At 47.6% G+C, this 18,938-nt stretch overlaps 1 protein-coding gene and 1 pseudogene across 2 annotated transcripts in view; one reads left to right on the top strand and one right to left on the bottom strand.

Annotated features, from left to right (window-relative positions):
- Window positions 1–18,938, top strand: part of OTUD7A (OTU deubiquitinase 7A) — a 365,100-nt gene that overhangs the window by 273,697 nt on the left and 72,465 nt on the right. Inside the window, exons 5-6 of one of the 2 annotated variants that reach the window (XM_059371716.1) lie at window positions 4,079–4,261; window positions 10,064–10,282. In XM_059371716.1, coding sequence (XP_059227699.1) covers window positions 4,079–4,261; window positions 10,064–10,282 — 402 coding nt within the window. Of the gene's footprint in view, window positions 1–4,078; window positions 4,269–10,063; window positions 10,283–18,938 lie in introns of both variants that reach the window. The other variant, XM_059371717.1, reaches the window with a different exon arrangement.
- LOC132000388 (U4 spliceosomal RNA) lies at window positions 3,946–4,024 on the bottom strand (annotated as a pseudogene).

Below are 18,938 nucleotides of genomic sequence, written 5' to 3'. Positions count from 1 at the left end.
GGGATCGAGTCCCACATCGGGCTCTCTGCTCAGCAGGGAGCCTGCTTCCCTCTCTCTCTCTCTCTGCCTGCCTCTCCATCTACTTGTGATTTCTCTCTGTCAAATAAATAAATAAAATCTTTAAAAAAAAAAAAAAAAAGAGTTGGACACTTAAACAACTGAGACAGCCATCTGCCCCTATTTTTCACTTTTACGGTCCTTACTGTGCTATCTGTGGACTGTTTATTCTTTGCTCTCTTAAAATTTAACTTCATTTCAAAAAGGATTCTGATTGTTTTTTGCTTTTTCTCCTGAGTTTAGTCAGTTCCCATTTCACATCTTCCTGTGATCTCCTCCATCTCTGCTTTATAGACCCAGGTTCGAGTGAACTATAGCCCCCCAAAAGCTTGACAGACCCGGATTTGAATCTCAGTTGCCACTTACTAGCTGGATTTCAATCACAAGCCATAGAAGTTAGACGTAGCAGAAACTTAACAATGAATGATCATAACACCAACCATCATAGGCTAAGATCTTTACCAACATGACCTCCTAGTCTCACTTAATCCTCCTAAGAATTCCCATTAGATGGATTTTACTCTCCCCAGTTGTGCAGAGAAGTAATCTGAGGTTTCACATGGTGAAATGTTATATTCTCTCTCACAGAAGTCGCTACAAGGCAAAGCCAGGGCTGGACCCAGGCCCCAAAGCCTGTGTTCGTGACTGTTCCCCTGGACCAGTTCCTTCTTTGAAATGAATGCCCCAGCTTCAGAGGCACATACAGCCCACCATGATCACTCAGCCTATTGATTCCATATGGGCCTCAGCCCATCCATTGTGGTGGTGAGGCCATTGTGGTCCTCTGGGCCCTTCCTGCTCCTCCTGAATCTGGGTGACATCCATTAGAATTCTTTGAGACTTGGAATGGAAAACAAAGGAGAGCTTGAGTCATATGATCTCAGACCCCCCAAAGCCCACTTCCGGGCCACCAGGAGCCCACCCGATCCCTGTCCCCTAGATTTCCTGTTTTTAGATACAACCTGTACAACCTGTCAATACTAAGCTAACCACAGAGGCCTTCCCGGTCCACATGTCTATAAATCACCATTTACAATCCTGGTCTTCCCGAGCTGCCATCTTGGGAATTGTACAGAGTAGGAAGCCATCTTGAGGGCCTCCGACTCCCTCAACAATTAATGAATGTGTCTGTCGTCTGTCTTGTTTTCTTCCCATGTCAACGGCCTTTCCACATTTATGGACACTGAAGTACTGACTCCTTGAGGAATTCTTTAAAACTTCTAAAGGGAGTGTTTGGGAGCTAGGCTTCTGTGACAGTGCCGCTGCCCCTCCTCTCTTCCCTCTTCATTCTCATTTAACGGTTAATGAATTTCTGTGATGAGATGCAGCACAAGGAGGACCAGATGCTGCCTGGTTAAGAATACAGGGCAGGTGCGCAGCAAAGTGAGCATGAGTGTGGGACAGCAACAGGAGAATGCAGGTTGGTCACAAGCAAGCCAGAGAATCAGCAGTGAGGAGTCCCAGAACACACGGTCCTTCCCCAGTGGTAGGACACCTGCCTCGTCAGTGTGTCCAAGTTGATCCACTAACAGGTGTGTGAATGGGAACACACCCGCGTCCTGCAGGACAAAGCTGCAGCACTGGTCCTCGGGGGCCTACTCTCACAGTTGGGCCCGAATACCTTATAGTGGGGACAGTGGATGGGGGTTCTGAGAAGGGTGGGGAATAGACAGAAGCAGCAGAAGAGGCTCTTTCCACTGGGCATAAGAAGCCCAGTGGAGCGGGAGGGGGCTGGCTCCCCATATCAGTGCCCTGCCAGCAGGATTAGGGTCTACAGCTCTGCCAGGACCAGGTTTTGTGTGCTGGGCAGCCCTGCATGGGAGATGCAGCTCGGGCCGGGAGGACAGATTAGAGGGTTCACATGCAAACACCATGATGTAGCAAATGAGGAACTGCAGGTAAATGCCGTAATCAGTCTATGTGTCACTTTCTGTCTGTGATACACCATAACAGTGCCTGTTCGCTGTTGAGGCCTGGGGATGATGATACTCCTGGCTGCACCTGGAGCTCCTCAGGTGCCCCCCCCCCCCATGGGATGCTTCCCTGTTCTCCCATCCCTCTTCACAACCAGAATTCGTCGTGCTGATGTTACTGCTAACACACACCTCCGTGCCGGAATGTCTGCATTTTTTTTTAAAGATTTTATTTATTTATTTGACAGAGAGAGATCACAAGTAGGCAGAGAGGCAGGCAGAGAGAGAGGAGGAAGCAGGCTCCCTGCTGAGCAGAGAGCCCGATGTGGGGCTGGATCCCAGAACCCTGGGATCATGACCTGAGCTGAAGGCAGAGGCTTAACCACTGAGCCACCCAGGTGCCCCAGAATGTCTGCATTTTGTGATAGGAACTGGCATCAGAAATGCTCCTCCTCCACCTCCCCTCTCAACCTTCCTCCTCCATGCAGCTTTGACCCTCCCCTGGGTATTGCCTTAGAGCCCGACCGTGCCTTGGAGCAGGGTTCCTCTCACATTATCACCCCTGCTCAGACATGATTTTCCTAAAGGCCATTCCCATTAATGCCCGTTTGATAGTCACTCTCCCTTAGACTTGAAAATGCCAGGTTTTGATCATGTGGGTAGTATGTGTGCTCTGTGATTATTAGTCCCATGTGAGAGCACAAGTATGTTCTGACATTTCTGCTTCAGTTTCCTTTCCCCAAACCAGCCCTGTTATTGCCACCACCCCAGGCCCATGGCCACAACCACCACCCTCCACGTCCACTGCTAACCATAATCAGGCTGCATTACACCAGGACCCCCTATTTATTATCACTTACAAAAACACCAGCTCCTGCTGTTTTTTTCCGTTGTGTGGCCCAGATTAGTTTTCTTTTCTTACCCACCCAGATGGTACAAAGATGCTACTATTGCATCTTTGTTAGCTGACTATGAAGAGGGGGGGAAATGTGATTAAATTACAAATGGCCGTATGATGTCTGAGAATATCAAGTCTGCACTAGATGTGGAAGGAACAAAAAAAAAAAAAGTGATGTCCCTATATTTTACACATCCAAAGCCTCATGATATTGTATATATACGTAATCCAGCATATAATTAGGTCAATACTGTTAATACCTGCACTTTGAAGTTAACCGGGAAAGGGTAAGATTTTATTTGCTCTTTAAAATGAAAGCGAAGCTTTTAATTCTTTGTCTTCAAAAAGCTAATGATGCCTGATAAATGGGACACAGTATGCAGTGTCTCTGTCCCTCCATTAGAAGGCCGTTGACTCAGACTCAGAATTAGAGCCCCACGGAGTACCAGCCCCCACAACAGCTCTCCCTGGTTTTGCAAAGAGTCCCCTTCATCACCCTGCACCCATCTCCATGCCCAGGGGCCCTGTTTAGAGCTGTCCCAGGCCAGGACCCCAGTCCCCAGGAGCATCTCACCCAGTTCAGAGTCAGAGGTCTGAAGACTGCTTCCTACTAAGTCTTTTACACAGAGAATGACTCTCAAGCTTCTGCTTTTCCCATATGAACCTTAGAAAGAGAACTAAAACTATAAGCAAAAGCCTAGAGAAAATTTGGGTATTTTTTTTATTGGTTGTTTTTGGGTTTGTTGTTGTTGTTTGTTTTTTGTTTGGGGGGGGGGCTAGTTTATATTTTGCTTCCCTCCAAGAATACGCTACCTCTACAAGTTGATTTTTCAAAGGGGTGGAGGAAAGCAGGATAATTAGGAACATAATGTTTTGACACGTGTGTGCATGAAGCTGAAGGCGATGAGAATAAATACAGTCACATATTTCAGATGGACGTCAGTCGCAGGTGTGAATCAGATGGACGTCAGTCGCAGGTGTGAACCCCTACTTACACATCAGGCCATTTACCCCTCTGAAAATACGAGCATTACTGGTGGAAAGTTCATTACTGAACGTGCTGAGGAGGAGCCCTTCTTGCACAGTTTTTTTCAATTAGCAATAATTGCGCCTGGAATAAACCTCATTGGCTACGATACTGTCACTGGGCAAAGCTCACACAGTTTTTTTCTACAATGAGATCCTTAATATTGTCATTTCTTGGCCATAGGCAAAAACTGGGACCTGACCGCCGCTCTGAGTGACTATGAGCAGCTCCGACAAGTGCACACAGCCAACCTGCCACATGTGTTCAATGAGGGCAGGTGCCCCAAACAGCCAGAGCGAGAGCCGCCCCAACCCAGCCACAAGGTGGAGCGGCCCTGCCTGCAGAGACAGGACGACATTGCCCAAGGTACCTGGTGAGGGGCTGAGCCCAGAACGGCTTCCCCAGTGTGCTGTGGCTTGCATGGGGTGGCAGGGATGGGGGGTGGGGGTGCAAAGGACCTGGCAGGGGCATCACCTCTGGGCCGCAGGCAAATCGATCTGTACGCCCTCATCAAACTGAGATGTGCACCACCACTTCGGTTTCAGGCTCCTCCCTCTGCCTCAGAGAAGCCAGAGGAGGAGTCCAGTTGCCCAGGACCCCACGTGATTAAAGGGGGACACTCCTCCTGGAGTCTTAGTCTCTCCATGCCAATGCCCTCTAGTCCGTTCACTTAGTTCCTACGTAGCGTGGTCTCCGGATCTGCTCATCATCAGTTCGTTGCTCCACGGGCTCCCTTTCCTCTATTCTTTTTCTTAATTACAGAAGTCAGATGTGTTTATCCCGATGAAAGAAACAGTACAAAGATATAGAGAGAGAACTTAAGAGTTTTCTTCACCCATCTCAGAGCTCACTGATGTAATAACCAAAGATTATGTCTTCGTCTGTCCCCTCCTTGCTTTCCGTGTGCTCTTTCAAAATGCATCAAGGTCAAATGCATATGATGCTTCTCAAATCACTTGTTTCTGGGAACACTGAATCATGAGTAGAGTCTCAATATTTTATTCCACAACCTACAGTAATATTTAAACCACTCCGGTATGAATGGTTATTCTGGGTTTTCTTGGGTATTGTGTTTTGCTTGTTTTCAATACTACTAACAATGCTAAAATAAACAACCGTATGCCTGTGATCTTAGATACTAGTGTTTTATTTCTCTAAGTCAGTGTTCCCAGAGTGGATTTGCTGTGCCAGTACCTGTGTGTCTTTAATTCAGTAACTTCAGGACTTTTTCAGATGCATTTCTGCTGGCGATGTGTGAAATGAGGTATCTCCCTCCACTCTTGCTAGCACTGAACGTTTCTGTGGTGGCTTTACGTTGCTTTTCTACTGTGAAGGGTGGAAGAGGGTGTCTTGTTTTAACTTTCATCCTGTCATTTGTTAGTTAGCCAGCTGGATTTCCCCTTCTGCAACATGCCTGTTCTCATACTTTGCCCATTTTTCTGTTGATTTTTTTTTTTCAGTTTTCTGATCGATGTGTAGCATTCTTTGTGGTTAAGATTAGGGACATGTATTTTTACACATGTGTATGTCTTTCGCAGGATATCATTTGCTTTATGACTTTGTTTACAGAATATTCTGCCACACAAAATGTTTATATTATTATGCATTCATGGCTGATAGGAGTCCTCTTTCACTTTGGAAGGTCTCTCGGAGTACACAGTTACTGGAATATGTCCCTATATTCATTTTAAAATTTTGTTCATAGGTCTTTCAATTGATTTGAAATTTTTATACAAAATAGGAAAGAATCTAGTCTTGCTTTCTTCTGAATCAAGAATGAGTTACTCTAGCACATATATTGAATAAAACATTCTTTACCCACTGAACTAAAATGCCAAAGTTGCCATGTATTAAATTCCCAAATATATTTGGATCTGTTTCCAGACATTGTCAATACATGTGGTCACTCGTCCTGTTAACTTAACTCTGGCAGTCCATTTACTATAATTTTTGTTAAGGAACTTCTTTCATGGTATTCTTTTCCAAAGTTTTTTCACTATTTTGGGGCATTTTATTCTTTTTTTTTAAGATTTTATTTATCTATTTGACCGAGAGATAGAGAGCACAAGTAGGCAGAGCTGCAGGCAGAGGGAGAGGGAGAAGCAGGCTCTCTGCTGAGGAAGGAGCCCAATGTGGGGCTCAGAACGAGGACCCTGGGATCATGACCTGAGCTGAAGGCAACCGCTTAACCAACTGAACCATCCAGGCACCCATGGGGCATTTTATTCTGCCATGTAAACCTTAAGCTTGGAATTCCGGTTGGAATTGGATTGAATTTTTATTTTAAGAATAATTGGCATATTATCATATTGTTTCCAATTCTAAGATTTTAGACCTAGAGAAAAGCGACTTACTTTTTCCATATTTATGTTTTATGTAGTAATTTACATAAATTCTCTTATAATACTAATCATTTTTTTCTAAGAGAACATCTGGGGTTTTCTAAATATATATATATGGCTGCTCCTGCTCTTTTTGACTGGCAGCAAACCAACCAACCCATTATTTTATCCTCACATTGAGAATGCTAGAAGGACCCTTCTCTCTGCTTCCAGAGAGGTTGATGGATTCAGAACCTAATAAATGTAAGTGAAAAACTAAGTCTGTCACATAATTCCATTAATTACGTTTTTTGAACAATCCTATGTACTTTTTATAAAATAGAAATTATAGTTTCTGAATTAGATACCCGTACCCTTTGAGTTCTTGAAATCATAGTGCATACATTTACATGGAAAATTAATGATCCATATTATAAATTGGGGGTCAGCAAGCAATGGCCCATGAGCCCACTCTGGCTACCGTCTGTTTTTTAAATAAAGTTTTTATTGAAACACCCTCTTGCCCATTCATTTATACACTGGCTATGTAAGCTCCGGCTTACAAAGCCTAAAGTATTTATATCTGCCCCTTTCAGAAAGACTTGTGCACCTGTTCTTAAAATACCTAGGATTTGTTTTAATCAGATATGATGAGATATGCACACATGGAAAAGAATATCATGAAGGAAGTTGTTATACTCACAGTTCCCAAAAAAGCAGGAGACATGGCATGGCACACCATGCAGGACCACATGGGGAAGGACCAAGTGTGGTCAGGAGACAGAAAGGACTGAGAAGGAAAACATGAACATGAACTTTTATTGTGATTTCCTTGGAAAAGGCAAGGGAGGATAAACAGACTTAGGATTGGCAAGACTGAATAAGTTCAGCAAGCTCTCTGGGGCTTAGAAGCTATCCCCGGTTGTCTTGTACCTTGCCCCGGGTCGCAGAGAACTATTGCTTGCTGGAGTATAAGAACCAGAGAGAAGAGGTGGTTCAGAGTGTGGCCTCTGGATTCATTGGTTTGCATAGAAAAGGCATGCTCCTTTCCTAGGAGTCATTGGCTCTCAGAATTAGCTACTCCTAGTAAGGAGAGTCCCTCCACACTCAGGGATGCCCCAGATGCCAGAGTATCAAGAATACAGAAAACAAGAAAATACAGTTAAAACAGCTCCCCTGGCCTGAATAACATCAGTATGAGTTGGTTTTGTCAATAGTTGCAGAATTCTGTGTGTTTCACTGTGTTTTTATTTAATATCTGTATTTCTCTAGAGTATAACTCTGAGCATGGTCATTCCCATAAAACAATTCATTTATACCTCTCAAAGAAGGATCACTGAGTTCATGTTTAAGGAATCAGTGTGTGTGTGTGTGTGTGTGTGTGTGATTACATATATACATTCATGGAGATGGTGGTGAGCAAGTGTTAGAATTAGGAGCATATGTTTCTCACTATATGAACTTTAACATAATTTACTTTTAGTTCAAAAGGTTTTTTTCTTTTTTAAGATTTATTTATTTATTTGAGAGAGACAGAGAGAGAGCAGAGGGAGGGGCAGAGGGAGAGGGAGAGAGAATTATTAAGCAGGTTCTCCACTGAGTGGGGAGCACAACGAGCATCTCAATCCCAGAACCTGAGATCATGACCCAACCCGAAACCAAGAGTTGGACACTCAACTGAATGAGCCACCCTTGTGCCCCCAAATGTTTTTTCATTCAGACCCCAAATAGTTACTATGTGGAACTATTTAATAGCATCGTATTATACTATGAGTCACAATGCTCCTAAGGTCCTAATAGCATCTCAATGATTGGCAAAGAGGTACTAAGTGATAAGCCACGAAGGAGTGTGGATGACTGTGCCCAGCAGATTCCCACTATTGAGAGCTGCATCATGAGTCTGCCCAGTGGACTATAACACCTTGGGTGTTAAGGAACGTCTGATGCCCATCTCCATCAGGTTCCCAGGGGGTGAAGCAGTTTCTACTTTCCCAGATACAGAAACAGTATTCTGTATCAAGAAGTGAGACATCAGCGTGGCTTGTGAGATCTGGAGAACATGGCAGAAGGACTCAGAGTCTCCTTCGCTCCTGTTCTCAAGACTGTGGACCAAGTGCAGGAAGCAATGGGGCCATCCCCAGTGGTAGACAAGCCAGGCCCTACATGCTCCAAGTCTCTTCTTTCTCATGGCCAGGGTGGTTTAACTTCTCTTTGCCTTTCCTCAAAATAAAAAATAATGAGTCTTCATGGTCTCAGAATCCAACCGAAGGTGAATTAAAACTACTCATTTTAAAATACTCTCTCTGTGGGACTCACCATTCATTTTAATGCCCAGATACTTGAGGCTTCTGGGAATTGACTTTAAATTTAAAACCAACTTACCCTGGGATCAAAAGCCTTCTGTTTTTAGTCTGCTGTAGCAAAATGATTTTGATGACATTTCTGTCCACTGCCCTTGCTCTTGGGGAAGTAAGGAGCTCCCATTCCAGATGAAGGCCCGAGCTTGGGCTTTCGGTGAGCACAGGTGGGCAGAGACATGCTTCCGATTGGCATCAGCATGGACACAGAGCCTGATTGGTGGGCAGGCTAATCTGAAATGAAGTGGCAGTCCTCATGACCCGAGTGGATACACTTAGGAATTTGCCACAGGGCTTAGACAACACCCATTCAGACACCAGTCTGAATTTTGTTTTCCTGAGCAAATTAAAAGAGCACTTCTGCCTTGCTAGAAGAATTCTCCAGTATTACGACTATTGGTTGTAAAAAGAAAACGTCCCCCCTAACACCGCGATTTTAAGAATTCTTCTATTATGAAGGATGCCTGGGTGGCTCAGTCGATTAAGAATTCTTTTATTACGGTTAACGTTAGCTATGAAGAGCAGGGCTCAAAAAACCAAGTGTCAAGAGAACAAAGACATCTGATTTTTTGCTGCACGTTGGGATCTCGTGAATAACTCCCTCCCAGGGCAACAGCAGGTCCCTCAGAGGAAATCTGCCCTACACGTCTCACCCTTTGGCTGGAAACTCCAGGCAGAATAAGACCAGAGTAGATGGGCTCTTTTCGAGTGCAGGGACAATGTCAGACTGAGACAGAAGAAAAGCAGGGATGCCTGGGTGGCTCAGGTGGTTAAGCGTCTGCCTTCAGCTTAGGTCATGATCCCAGAGTGCTGGGGTCTAGCCCCGTATTAGGCTCCCTGCTCAGCGGGGAGTCTGCTTCTCCTTGCGAAGCTCCCCTCTACTTATTCGCTCTCTCTTCCAAATAAATAAAATCTTTATAAAAAGAAGAAGAGAAGCAGATGTGATGGCTTCGTATTATTTTATTTGGGGCATATTCATCACATGGGGTATATCTATCAGAGTACCTTTAGTACAGTAACCTCTCTTATAATCCAAGCCACATGGGAAAGCCTGAAACAACTGCTTCTTGCTTTAAATGTAAGAATGTCTAAAACAAAGAGCAGTCTGGCTTGTGACCTTCAGCCAAGCCCAGGGCAGCTCTGCTGAACTGAGTTAGATGTTACTTAAGACCCAAAAACGCTAGACCAGCTATCTTCCATGAGGCCGCTGTGTACGTGTGCGGTAGCCTTGCAACTCGCCTCTTTCTGAATGGTTTCCTGACTCAGAGTGAGTAAGCACCGTATGCCAGGTGCTGGTAATGTCAGCTCTGCGTCACGGAGGTCTGCAGGAAGAGTGGCGGGGGTACGGGTGAATGTGTGCGTGCCTGGGTGTATGTGTGTGCGTGTGGACTTGGGTGGGGGCATATGTGTCCACGTGCATGCCCGCACAGGCACATGCCCCCCCCAACTCCGTTCCTGTGGTCATCCTTCCCCCTCCCCCACCCTTGCAGAAAAGCGACTTTCCCGGGGGATTTCCCACGCCAGCTCGGCCATCGTCTCCTTGGCCCGGTCCCACGTGGCGAGTGAGTGCAACAATGAGCAGTTCCCCCTGGAGATGCCCATCTACACATTCCAGTTGCCAGATCTGAGCGTGTACAGCGAAGACTTCCGGAGCTTCATCGAACGGGACTTGATCGAGCAAGCGACCATGGTGGCTTTGGAGCAGGCAGGTGAGTGGCGGGTCCAGCAGGCCCGTGTGGCCTAGGCTCGGGGAGTGAGACTGGCCTGACGTAGATCAGTAGATCAGTGAGCAAGGGAGAGGCCTGTTGTGGCACCTCTGCAGCCACGCCCTGCTCCAGCCCGGGCCGGACAGACTAGTAGGGATCCATGACAATGTGGTTCTGAGACCTCTTGGGTTTTCCCTTTGCTCCCAGATCCCGCCTGGCTAGGCCGGCCCCCTCTAAGGAGAACGCTCTGTGGTTTTGCCTTATTTTTCTCCTGTTTCCATCTAACGTTCCCATGGGTGTCGAATGAAAGGCAGAAAGACCATGGGCTTTGAGAAGGATAGGAGACTGTCACTTCCTGGGGATAGGAGAAAGTTATGTAACCACCCTGAGTCTGTTTTCCTGCAAAGACGGGAAGACAGGTGGTGGCCCGGCGAAGCTCTTACATCTTGTGTGGCTGCCGTCTCCTGCCCTCCCGGGCTTCCCGGCCTCCTGGTTGAAGAGACACAAACACTGACTTCACCTTCTCCCTTCTTCTGAGGGTTTCTTCTGACATCCCAATGAGGAAGAGATTTGGGGAGCAAGCCAGGCTTGTCTTCTTTGGCGCTCCTAGGGACAAAACAGTCAGTGCAAAACAAATGTCTAAAACAGATGTAGGTTCTTCCTGAAACAGAGCAAATATCCTATCTTACTCATCACCGTTTTCATTATGTATCTTTGCAAAACCACATGTTCAGGGACTTCTCGGACATGCATCCAGAAGACTCGATGCCCTTCTCAGGCCCAGCATCCTCTCCCATGGGACCCCATCTGCCACTGTGGGTTGTCCGTGCACGAGGAGTGTGTCCTCACCCAGCTGGGCTGGGGAGCAAGGCTTTCTGATTCTGACTCTATGGTCAGCAGCTCTTCCCGGCTGCTGTGGGTTGGAGCCTCCATTTCAAAGGCCGGGTATATCGAGGGGCTCCTGTGTGGCCCCTCCCAGGAGAACAGGATGGGGAGCCTCTGACTGAGCATGGCAGAAAGGGTGTGTTCAGTCCTGCAGCCACGAGAAGTGCTCCGTCAGGAAATCAGGCTGGTCTCAGCCCTTCACCAAGACATAGTTGAAAATGCCCAAGCCTTTGGAGGGCTGCAGAAGACTCAAGAGAAGGATCTGTCGTTGGTATGATCTTGATCTTGACAGATGGACCAGTCATTTCCTACCAGTCCTGGTAGCAAAGAGGCAAATGATGAGAGTAGCTGATGGAGAGCACTACTTATAGAAGGTATGGCTTCTCGAAGAAAAGATTCTGGAAATATAAACACTCCAGACACCTTGTTCCTCCACCATCCGGGTTCTGACCAGTGCCTCTCACCAGAAGGGCTGAGAGCAGAGAGCCCATTACTGGGGTCTGTGCAGGTCACCCTTTGGGTGCAGAGTAGGGGGAGCAGAGATCTGTGGGACAAATAGGAAGTATCCAGAAGTGGACTCTAGGGTGTTCTCCCCAGATGCCAGCTTCTGTGTATACTCAGCCTCCTCCCATTTCTTGTAGAACAGTCCAGGAAACATCCTCATCTGCCTGCTCCAAGAAAGAAAGCACAGAATTCACGTAGACATAGGAAGGGGTGGTAGTGTGGGGCCTTATTTGTGCTGTGCAGCCTGGTAATCTGTCCCAGCCACAGGACTCGGGGGAGCCTCACCCATGGCATGCTTGGTTTGAGAACAGGGTCTACAGTCCCAGTAATTCATTGGATCTGATGTTGTGACTGTAGGTGACTTGTCACCTCCGCTGTTTCAGAGCTGTCAAAAGCAATCCAAAGACTAACACCCACAGCCATGCTCTGTCTCAGCTCATGGTCACCAACTGATCAACAATCACAAAACAATTCAACTGGATTAGCAATCATCCTAAACCACTCCCGATGGGGAGACTGGCTCTTTTAAAGATGCTTCTACGTGAATCATTCAGATAAGAGATTTTTTTTTAAAGATTTTCTTTCTTTATTTATTTATCTGAGAGAGAGAGAGAGCATGAGAGGGGAGAGGTTCAGAGGCGAGAAGCAGACTCCCTGCTGAGCAGGGAGCTCCATCTCAGGAGTCCAAGATCATAACCTGACCTGAAGGTAGTTGCTTAACCCACTGAACCACCCAGGCGCCCAAGATAAGAGATTTTTTTTTTTTTAATTTATTTGACAGACAGAGATCACAGGTAGACAGAGAGGCAGGCAGAGAGAGAGGAAGGAAAGCAGGCTCCCTGCTGAGCAGAGAGCCTGATGCGGGGCTCGATCCCAGAACCCCGGGATCATGACCTGAGCCGAAAGCAGAGGCTTTAACCCACTGAGCCACCCAGGCGCCCCCAAGATAAGAGATTTTTAACAAAGGATTCACTCTTCATAGAGAAGGGGGAAATTGGTAGAAGTTAAGAAAGAAAAGCGTCTCATGAGCTAATGTCTCTCTAATGCTACCCAGCTTGGACTTTATAACCTTAGGTCCTGACAGTGGCTGGTAGCACCCATAACTGTGGCTATTTCCTTTGAAGGTTGAGTCCCGGCAAAGGGTGCAGCGCCCCCACCCTGGCACGATGAATGCCCCCTCCTTGGACTCTGCTATGCTTAGCAAAACCCTATACTTCTTTGTAATGTCTTTTCTGTTATTTCTTCCGGACATTGCATACTCATTTTTATAACATACGTCTTACCTTCTGGATTAGTATCTAAAAAGAGGTACTATTCCACTCCAACCATCCAGGCTTGGAAAGCTTTAAAAAACCCAAACTTAGGGACACCTAGGTGGCTCAGTGGGTTAAAGCCTCTGCCTTCGGCTCAGGTCATGATCCCAGGGTCCTGGGATCGAGCCTCACTTTGGGCTCTCTGGTCAGTGGGGAGCCTGCTTCCTCTTCCCTCTCTGCCTGTCTCTTTGCATGCTTGTGATCTCTGTCAAATAAATAAATAAAATATTAAAAAAAAAAAAAAGAACCCAAACTTACTGAGTGAAGATGCTAACTTCACCAACACTGTTTCTGTCACATGCCAAGAGGACGGAGAGAACGGGCAGCAGGGATCCCCACCCAGCGCTGGGAAGGCACCCCATCCATGCTTCAGGAAGCCTTAAGAAGGCTGGCCGGCTGCCCCCCGCTTTGGGAGCATGCTCCTGGAGCAGCGAGAGCCTGCATGCCAGGGCTCTGCCTAGCACAGGGAAACAAGGAACTGAAAAACACTGTAGGCAGAAAGAATAAATGTGTTCCTCAGCATAGAGCTGACCCCAGCCTGCCATGCATCTGACTTCTCTTGACTTCTTTCCTCAACTCCCAAGCAGGGGTGTAAACTAGATGATCCATTAGGCCCTTTCTGTGCCCGGATTCTAGTGAGAACCCTGGCTCGTGTCAGGTGAGCCGCAGGTGGTCCCCCACCCCAACTGGAGGAGGAGTATGGTCCACTAAGAGGCCGACTTATTCTCTCCCACCCAGGCTGTGCTCCTGTTGCTACCATCAGGCGCCACTGTTAATGTCCATGGGGAAGAATGGGCTCGACCATGAAACAGCGATTTGAGAATGCCGCTCAGCGTTGCCAGGTGTAATGTGTAAATTCCTCCTTGTAGTAACTTACTGCTCAGGATAGTTGTGGATAAGCTGCTGATATACATGTGTGCGCATATACTATATTTGTGGGAGAGTGACATAGATGCCCCCAAAAATCCACTTGTTCGAGGCATAGTTCTAGCTGTCTTAGGAAGGAAATATCATCTCTGTCACAGAGTGGCAGGTGGTGGTGGCCCCCCTGGGGCCACCTGGGACTCTACAGGAACTGGGATTTGTGTGGTCCAGAAAATTTAGAATAAATTGACCTTCATTCAGTTAGTTTTGCCCCTGGTCCACCCCAGGGGCTTAGCTCTACTCTCTCAGTGCCTGTTAAGGCATGGGACAGCCCATCTATCTGAGAGGAGCCCCCGTGTTGAGTGGGGTACCAGTCTTCCCCTCCCACAGAACCCACAATGCCATTCTCCTGGGCTTTAAATCCCTGCAGGGTACAACACCCCTCCCACACCATAACAGTCTCACAGGCAACAAAAGAACAGGGCTTCAGTGCATACAAGCATTGACCTCTTGAGAGATGAAGGAAAAATGTCTTTCATTCTTTAATGATTACCTGCCATGGAAAATACAAGAAACCATAAATTTCCCCATTGGGTTTTCTTGCTTCATTTATGTGTAAGAAGACTCTGAGATCACGAGTTCTAGGCCTGAGGAGTAACGACCTGTGCCTCGTCCAGAAGCCCGCCACTGTGGGCAAGATGGTGTGTGGTGCTTCAGTGAGGCTGTGAACCCAAAGGGCAGAGGCATGTCTGTGTAATATAGTAGTGACTGCATACCTGAGAAATTGAAGTATAGTCAGAAAATATATAGGGAACCCCTTGGCTTGTGGTGTTGAGTCTCGGCTCCACGGAAGGGTGTAGCTTGAAGCAGATTGGCCAGGGGAATGGTTAAGATGTGCAGATGTTCCCCAGGCTTCTGACTGAGCCCAACCTGACCAAGTTCCGGTCAGCTGGAAGAACTTGGCCAAGTTACTTGACCTTCTTGAGCCTCACTTTCTTACATTTTAAGTCGAAGATGTGTGAGAGCTGCCAAGCCAAGACCAGTTCATCCAACACAACTCTGTGCTCCCATGAAACAGCCCATTGCAGGTGCTGGGGTCATGACTCTAAACCACGCAGGTGAAATTTCTGCATTTGCAGAGATTAAATTCTAGTGGGGAAGAATGACAATAAAAGGTAGACCATAAACGTGAACTGAAGCGGTGAGGACCGTTGTGGAAGGGGTAGGAAATAAGGTACGGGGTACGGGGATGTGAGGAGACAGGAGGGAGAGTAAGGCAGGTCTCTGGAGGGCAGGGAGGAGGGAGAGATGGAGACTTCCAGCTCTGGTGGTCCCGGCAGGAGGGGCTTGGCCTCAGTCTTGCGCACTACATAAGGAAGGCCAGGCATGAGAGTAGTTCGAAGGGGTGCTGGAGGAGTTGGAAAGGAAGGCAGAAGAATAGTGGCCAGGGGCCCAGGGAACCACTATGAGCCCTGGGACTTAACTGTAGGCCGGATGTACAGTCCTGGGAGGACTTCGAGCAGGGGAGTGACATGTTTGGATCCCCATCTGATGCATTCAGGTGCTTTGTTGAGAATGGAGTCTAAGGGGGCAAGAGAAGAAGCAGGAAGAGCAAGGAGGAGGTAGCTGCTTTAGCTCAGGGGAGGGGTAGCCAGCACCCTGGGGGTAGCAGAGGAAGTAACAAGAAGAAGCTAGATATTGAAGCAGGATCTGTGTTGAAGGTGGACCCATGGGACGCGCTGATGGACTGGATGGGGACCATGGCAGAAAGGCTGAGGCAAGCATGAGCCCAAGAATGTTGCCCGCCCTTAGTGGGTAGATGACAGTAACAGTACCATGGGGAGATGCAGACCCCTGTGGGGAGGAACAGGCTTGGGGGGGCGATGGCTGGGCCAGGAGGGACAGACTAGGTCAGAGATCCTGGTGAGACCTGTGACACTGCTGTCCAGTTGTACATGAGAGTCTGGAGGTCAGGAGCAGCCCAGGTTAAGGATATGTATTCGAGAGTTAACAGTGTGATAAGAAATCCCTGGGGAAGAGGTGAGCTATCATAGCAGCAAGCTCCCATCACGCCCCCAGCACAGCTCTGCTCTGTGTTGAATACCAGGTGGATGGCGGGGGTTGGGGGGTGGGTCTGGAGCTGGACAGAAACGCTAGGGAGAGAGACCTAGAGCAACACACTGTAGTCCCGTGGGAGGGACTTGCAGAAGCACAGGCAAGACCCAGAGAAGAGGGATCAATGACCTTGGGTGTGTGGAGTCACTCCATAAGGGAAGTGATGTTAAAAGGAATCACAGGGTCACGTTCAGGGCACGATGTGCTCGTCTTGCTCCTAGAGACTTATCACGTTTTGTTTTCTTCGTGGGTGATGAGCAAAATGACATCTTATTTTAAACTGTGTGGTAACCATCTGTTACAAAGCTCAAGTTAATTGGTCCCATTATCGTGTATGAATCAGGAACGTTGCTTGGAAAAGGCAGAATGAGTGACTAATCGCTCCTCACCCGTAATACCACCAGCCTCCCTCGATGGAGTTCACCCACCAATTTCTTCTCTGCAGGTGCTCACGTCCTGTGGGTTTTTTTCTATTCACAGTGCAAGTTCCCACGTTTGCATGTCTGTCTCCTGTTCTTAAGTGAAGTTATTGTGTGAGGAAACTGAATGACCATTTTGTCAAAGCTAGAAATAGGAACTTTGTACCATGTTCCCAGTCACACTGCTTGGGCAAAAAACACCTTAATCATGGACATCCCAACCTGGGTCTGGCTGGAGATGTTAGAATAGTGCAGAGCCATTTTTCGGTCTCCAGAGGCTGGAAAGCACTGGCATTTATCATAGCTGGGTCATCTTTCTGGGGCGGTCACATCCGACTGACAGTCCTAGGAATGCTCTCAACTGCGTGACAATCTTGACTTTCTGGAAGCCAACTGAAATCAAGCCACTAAGCCTTAGCTTCCATCCCCCTAAGCCACATACTAAATTTTATCATGATTCAGTTACCTTCCAAGTGTGACTAACTATGTGGGCTACAGTGAGATTAAGAAAATGACACATTGCCCAGAAGAAATTTGAATGAAGAGAAGATGCCCCATTTAAGATGGCATTGATTCTCGGACCCAGAAAGTTTACTTCCAGAGATATGTGATTCCTTTTACATTTTCTAGATGTGCAAGATTCCTTCTAGAGGAAAGATGACTTCTGGCTGTAGCTGGTGAATTTACACCCCTAAGGCTCCTTTTCTGGGGTCAGAGTCCAGGAATGCCCCGAGAAGAGGTGGAAGGCAGCCTCCCCTCCCCCAGAGGGCAAAGCACAGGTTCTGCTTTATTGAGCATGCTTTCAGGATGTGCCCTATTTGAGGTAGATGAGAAATTCATGGAAGGAATCACTATTGAAATTATCTGGCACAATGAGATATCTAACACACGTGCTGGGGTCCAAAGCATCCTCTGCCTGGCCTAGCAGCAACGTTAGTGACCCATCCTCTGACGTATTTTCCAGCAAATGAACATGGTGGCATATAGGAAGACAAGAAGATAAGAACAAGAATCTGGGCAAGGACGTTATCTAAATTGCATTAAAAAAAAACACCTTTCAGGGGCGCCTGGGTGGCTCAGTGGGTTAAAGCCTCTGCCTTCGGCTCAGGTCATGATCTCAGGGTCCTGGGATCGAGCCCCACATCGGGCTCTCTGCTCAGCAGGGAGCCTGCTTCCCTCTCTCTCTCTGCCTGCCTCTCTGCCTACTTGTGATCTCAGTCTGTCAAATAAATAAAATCTTTAAAAAAAATAAACTACCTTATCAGGTAGCATTCTCACCCCCTGAAAGGTCATGTGCTTTCCCTGTTCTATGTAAGGCCTCAGGTTGCTGAGAATGTTGGAAAGCTTTTAATAACTGGGGTAGATGGCATTATTTACGCTGGATTCATCACGTGAACAGGACAAAAAAGAGAAGAAATCTATCTTTTGGAATCTCTAGAGGATGAGAATATAATCTTACCAAAGGGGCTTCTAAAAGCTATGGAGCTTGTCCCCCCCCACCTCTGGGCAGGGTGCCTTCACCTGGCCTACAGTGACATGCCACTGGTTCCCTCAGGATCTGAAGGTCATGCTTTCTCTAGGTCAGTCTGCTCCTTCTCCGCCCCGCACCATCAGGGTCAATCCAGTGCGTGTTCAACCCCTCTGTGCCCCAGGGCTCCCCAGGGAGGAGGTGTGGGCCTGCCCTCCAGGGCTCACAGGCCAGAGAGGAGACAGCTGCGAGGCTGTGAGAGAGAACCCGAATGACATGGATGGTTTGCGAGGCAATGCATACGGTGACCTGAAGGTGACCTCAAGACAAGGCTTAAGCATGCCTGGGGCAGGGGTGGGGGGTGGAGGGGGTGGGACAGAGGTGGTCCCTGTGCTGGGGACCAAGGTCTCCAGGACCAAGTGGCAGTGACCAGAAGTTGGGACAAGGGCAGCAGGGAACATATGAACAGCAAGCCTGCTCATGCAGGTTGCCAAGAGGCTGTGTGTCTTGAAGAAGGAGAGAAGGTGGAGAAGTGTCCCTGAGAGCAAGGACATGCCAGGCCCCTGGAAGTGAGAGTTATAAGAGGAAAGGGTTCCTAGAGAAAGCAGCACACCTCCACCTGTCTACCAGTTTCCCCCAGTTTTCTAGACATCTTAAAGAAGTGCCAAAGTGGAATTGAGCTAAAGGGACTTTTTTGGCCACGCATGTTAATATCTGTTCATGCTTCAGGCTTCTTGAGACTAAGAAACTGTTAGGCAGTGTGAAGTGGGTGGACAGGGTGAAGATCGAGCCCTGCCATGTCCTGTCCAGGATGGGTCTCTGGCAAGCTGCACCCCATCTTCCTGCCCTGTCCTAGGTGTGCACACACTCCCAGCCCTGGGCCAAGGCGGTCTCTGCTTTCTTTGTGACTGAAGGTGTTTGTTCATGCATGGTCAGTCCCCTTAGCATGGTGTGCTCAAGAACAAACAGGTGTGTCCTAGACACTAGACACCGTCCCAGGATGGGAATAAGAAACAAATAGACACAATTCCTTTCCAAATGTCCTCTGGCTGAAGGATGCTATATCCATTTTCTGTTGCTGCATAACAAGG

Source organism: Mustela nigripes, chromosome 13 (assembly GCF_022355385.1).
Source record: "Mustela nigripes isolate SB6536 chromosome 13, MUSNIG.SB6536, whole genome shotgun sequence".
Lineage (NCBI taxonomy): Eukaryota > Metazoa > Chordata > Mammalia > Carnivora > Mustelidae > Mustela > Mustela nigripes.
This window is presented reverse-complemented; position numbering and strand designations above follow the sequence as displayed.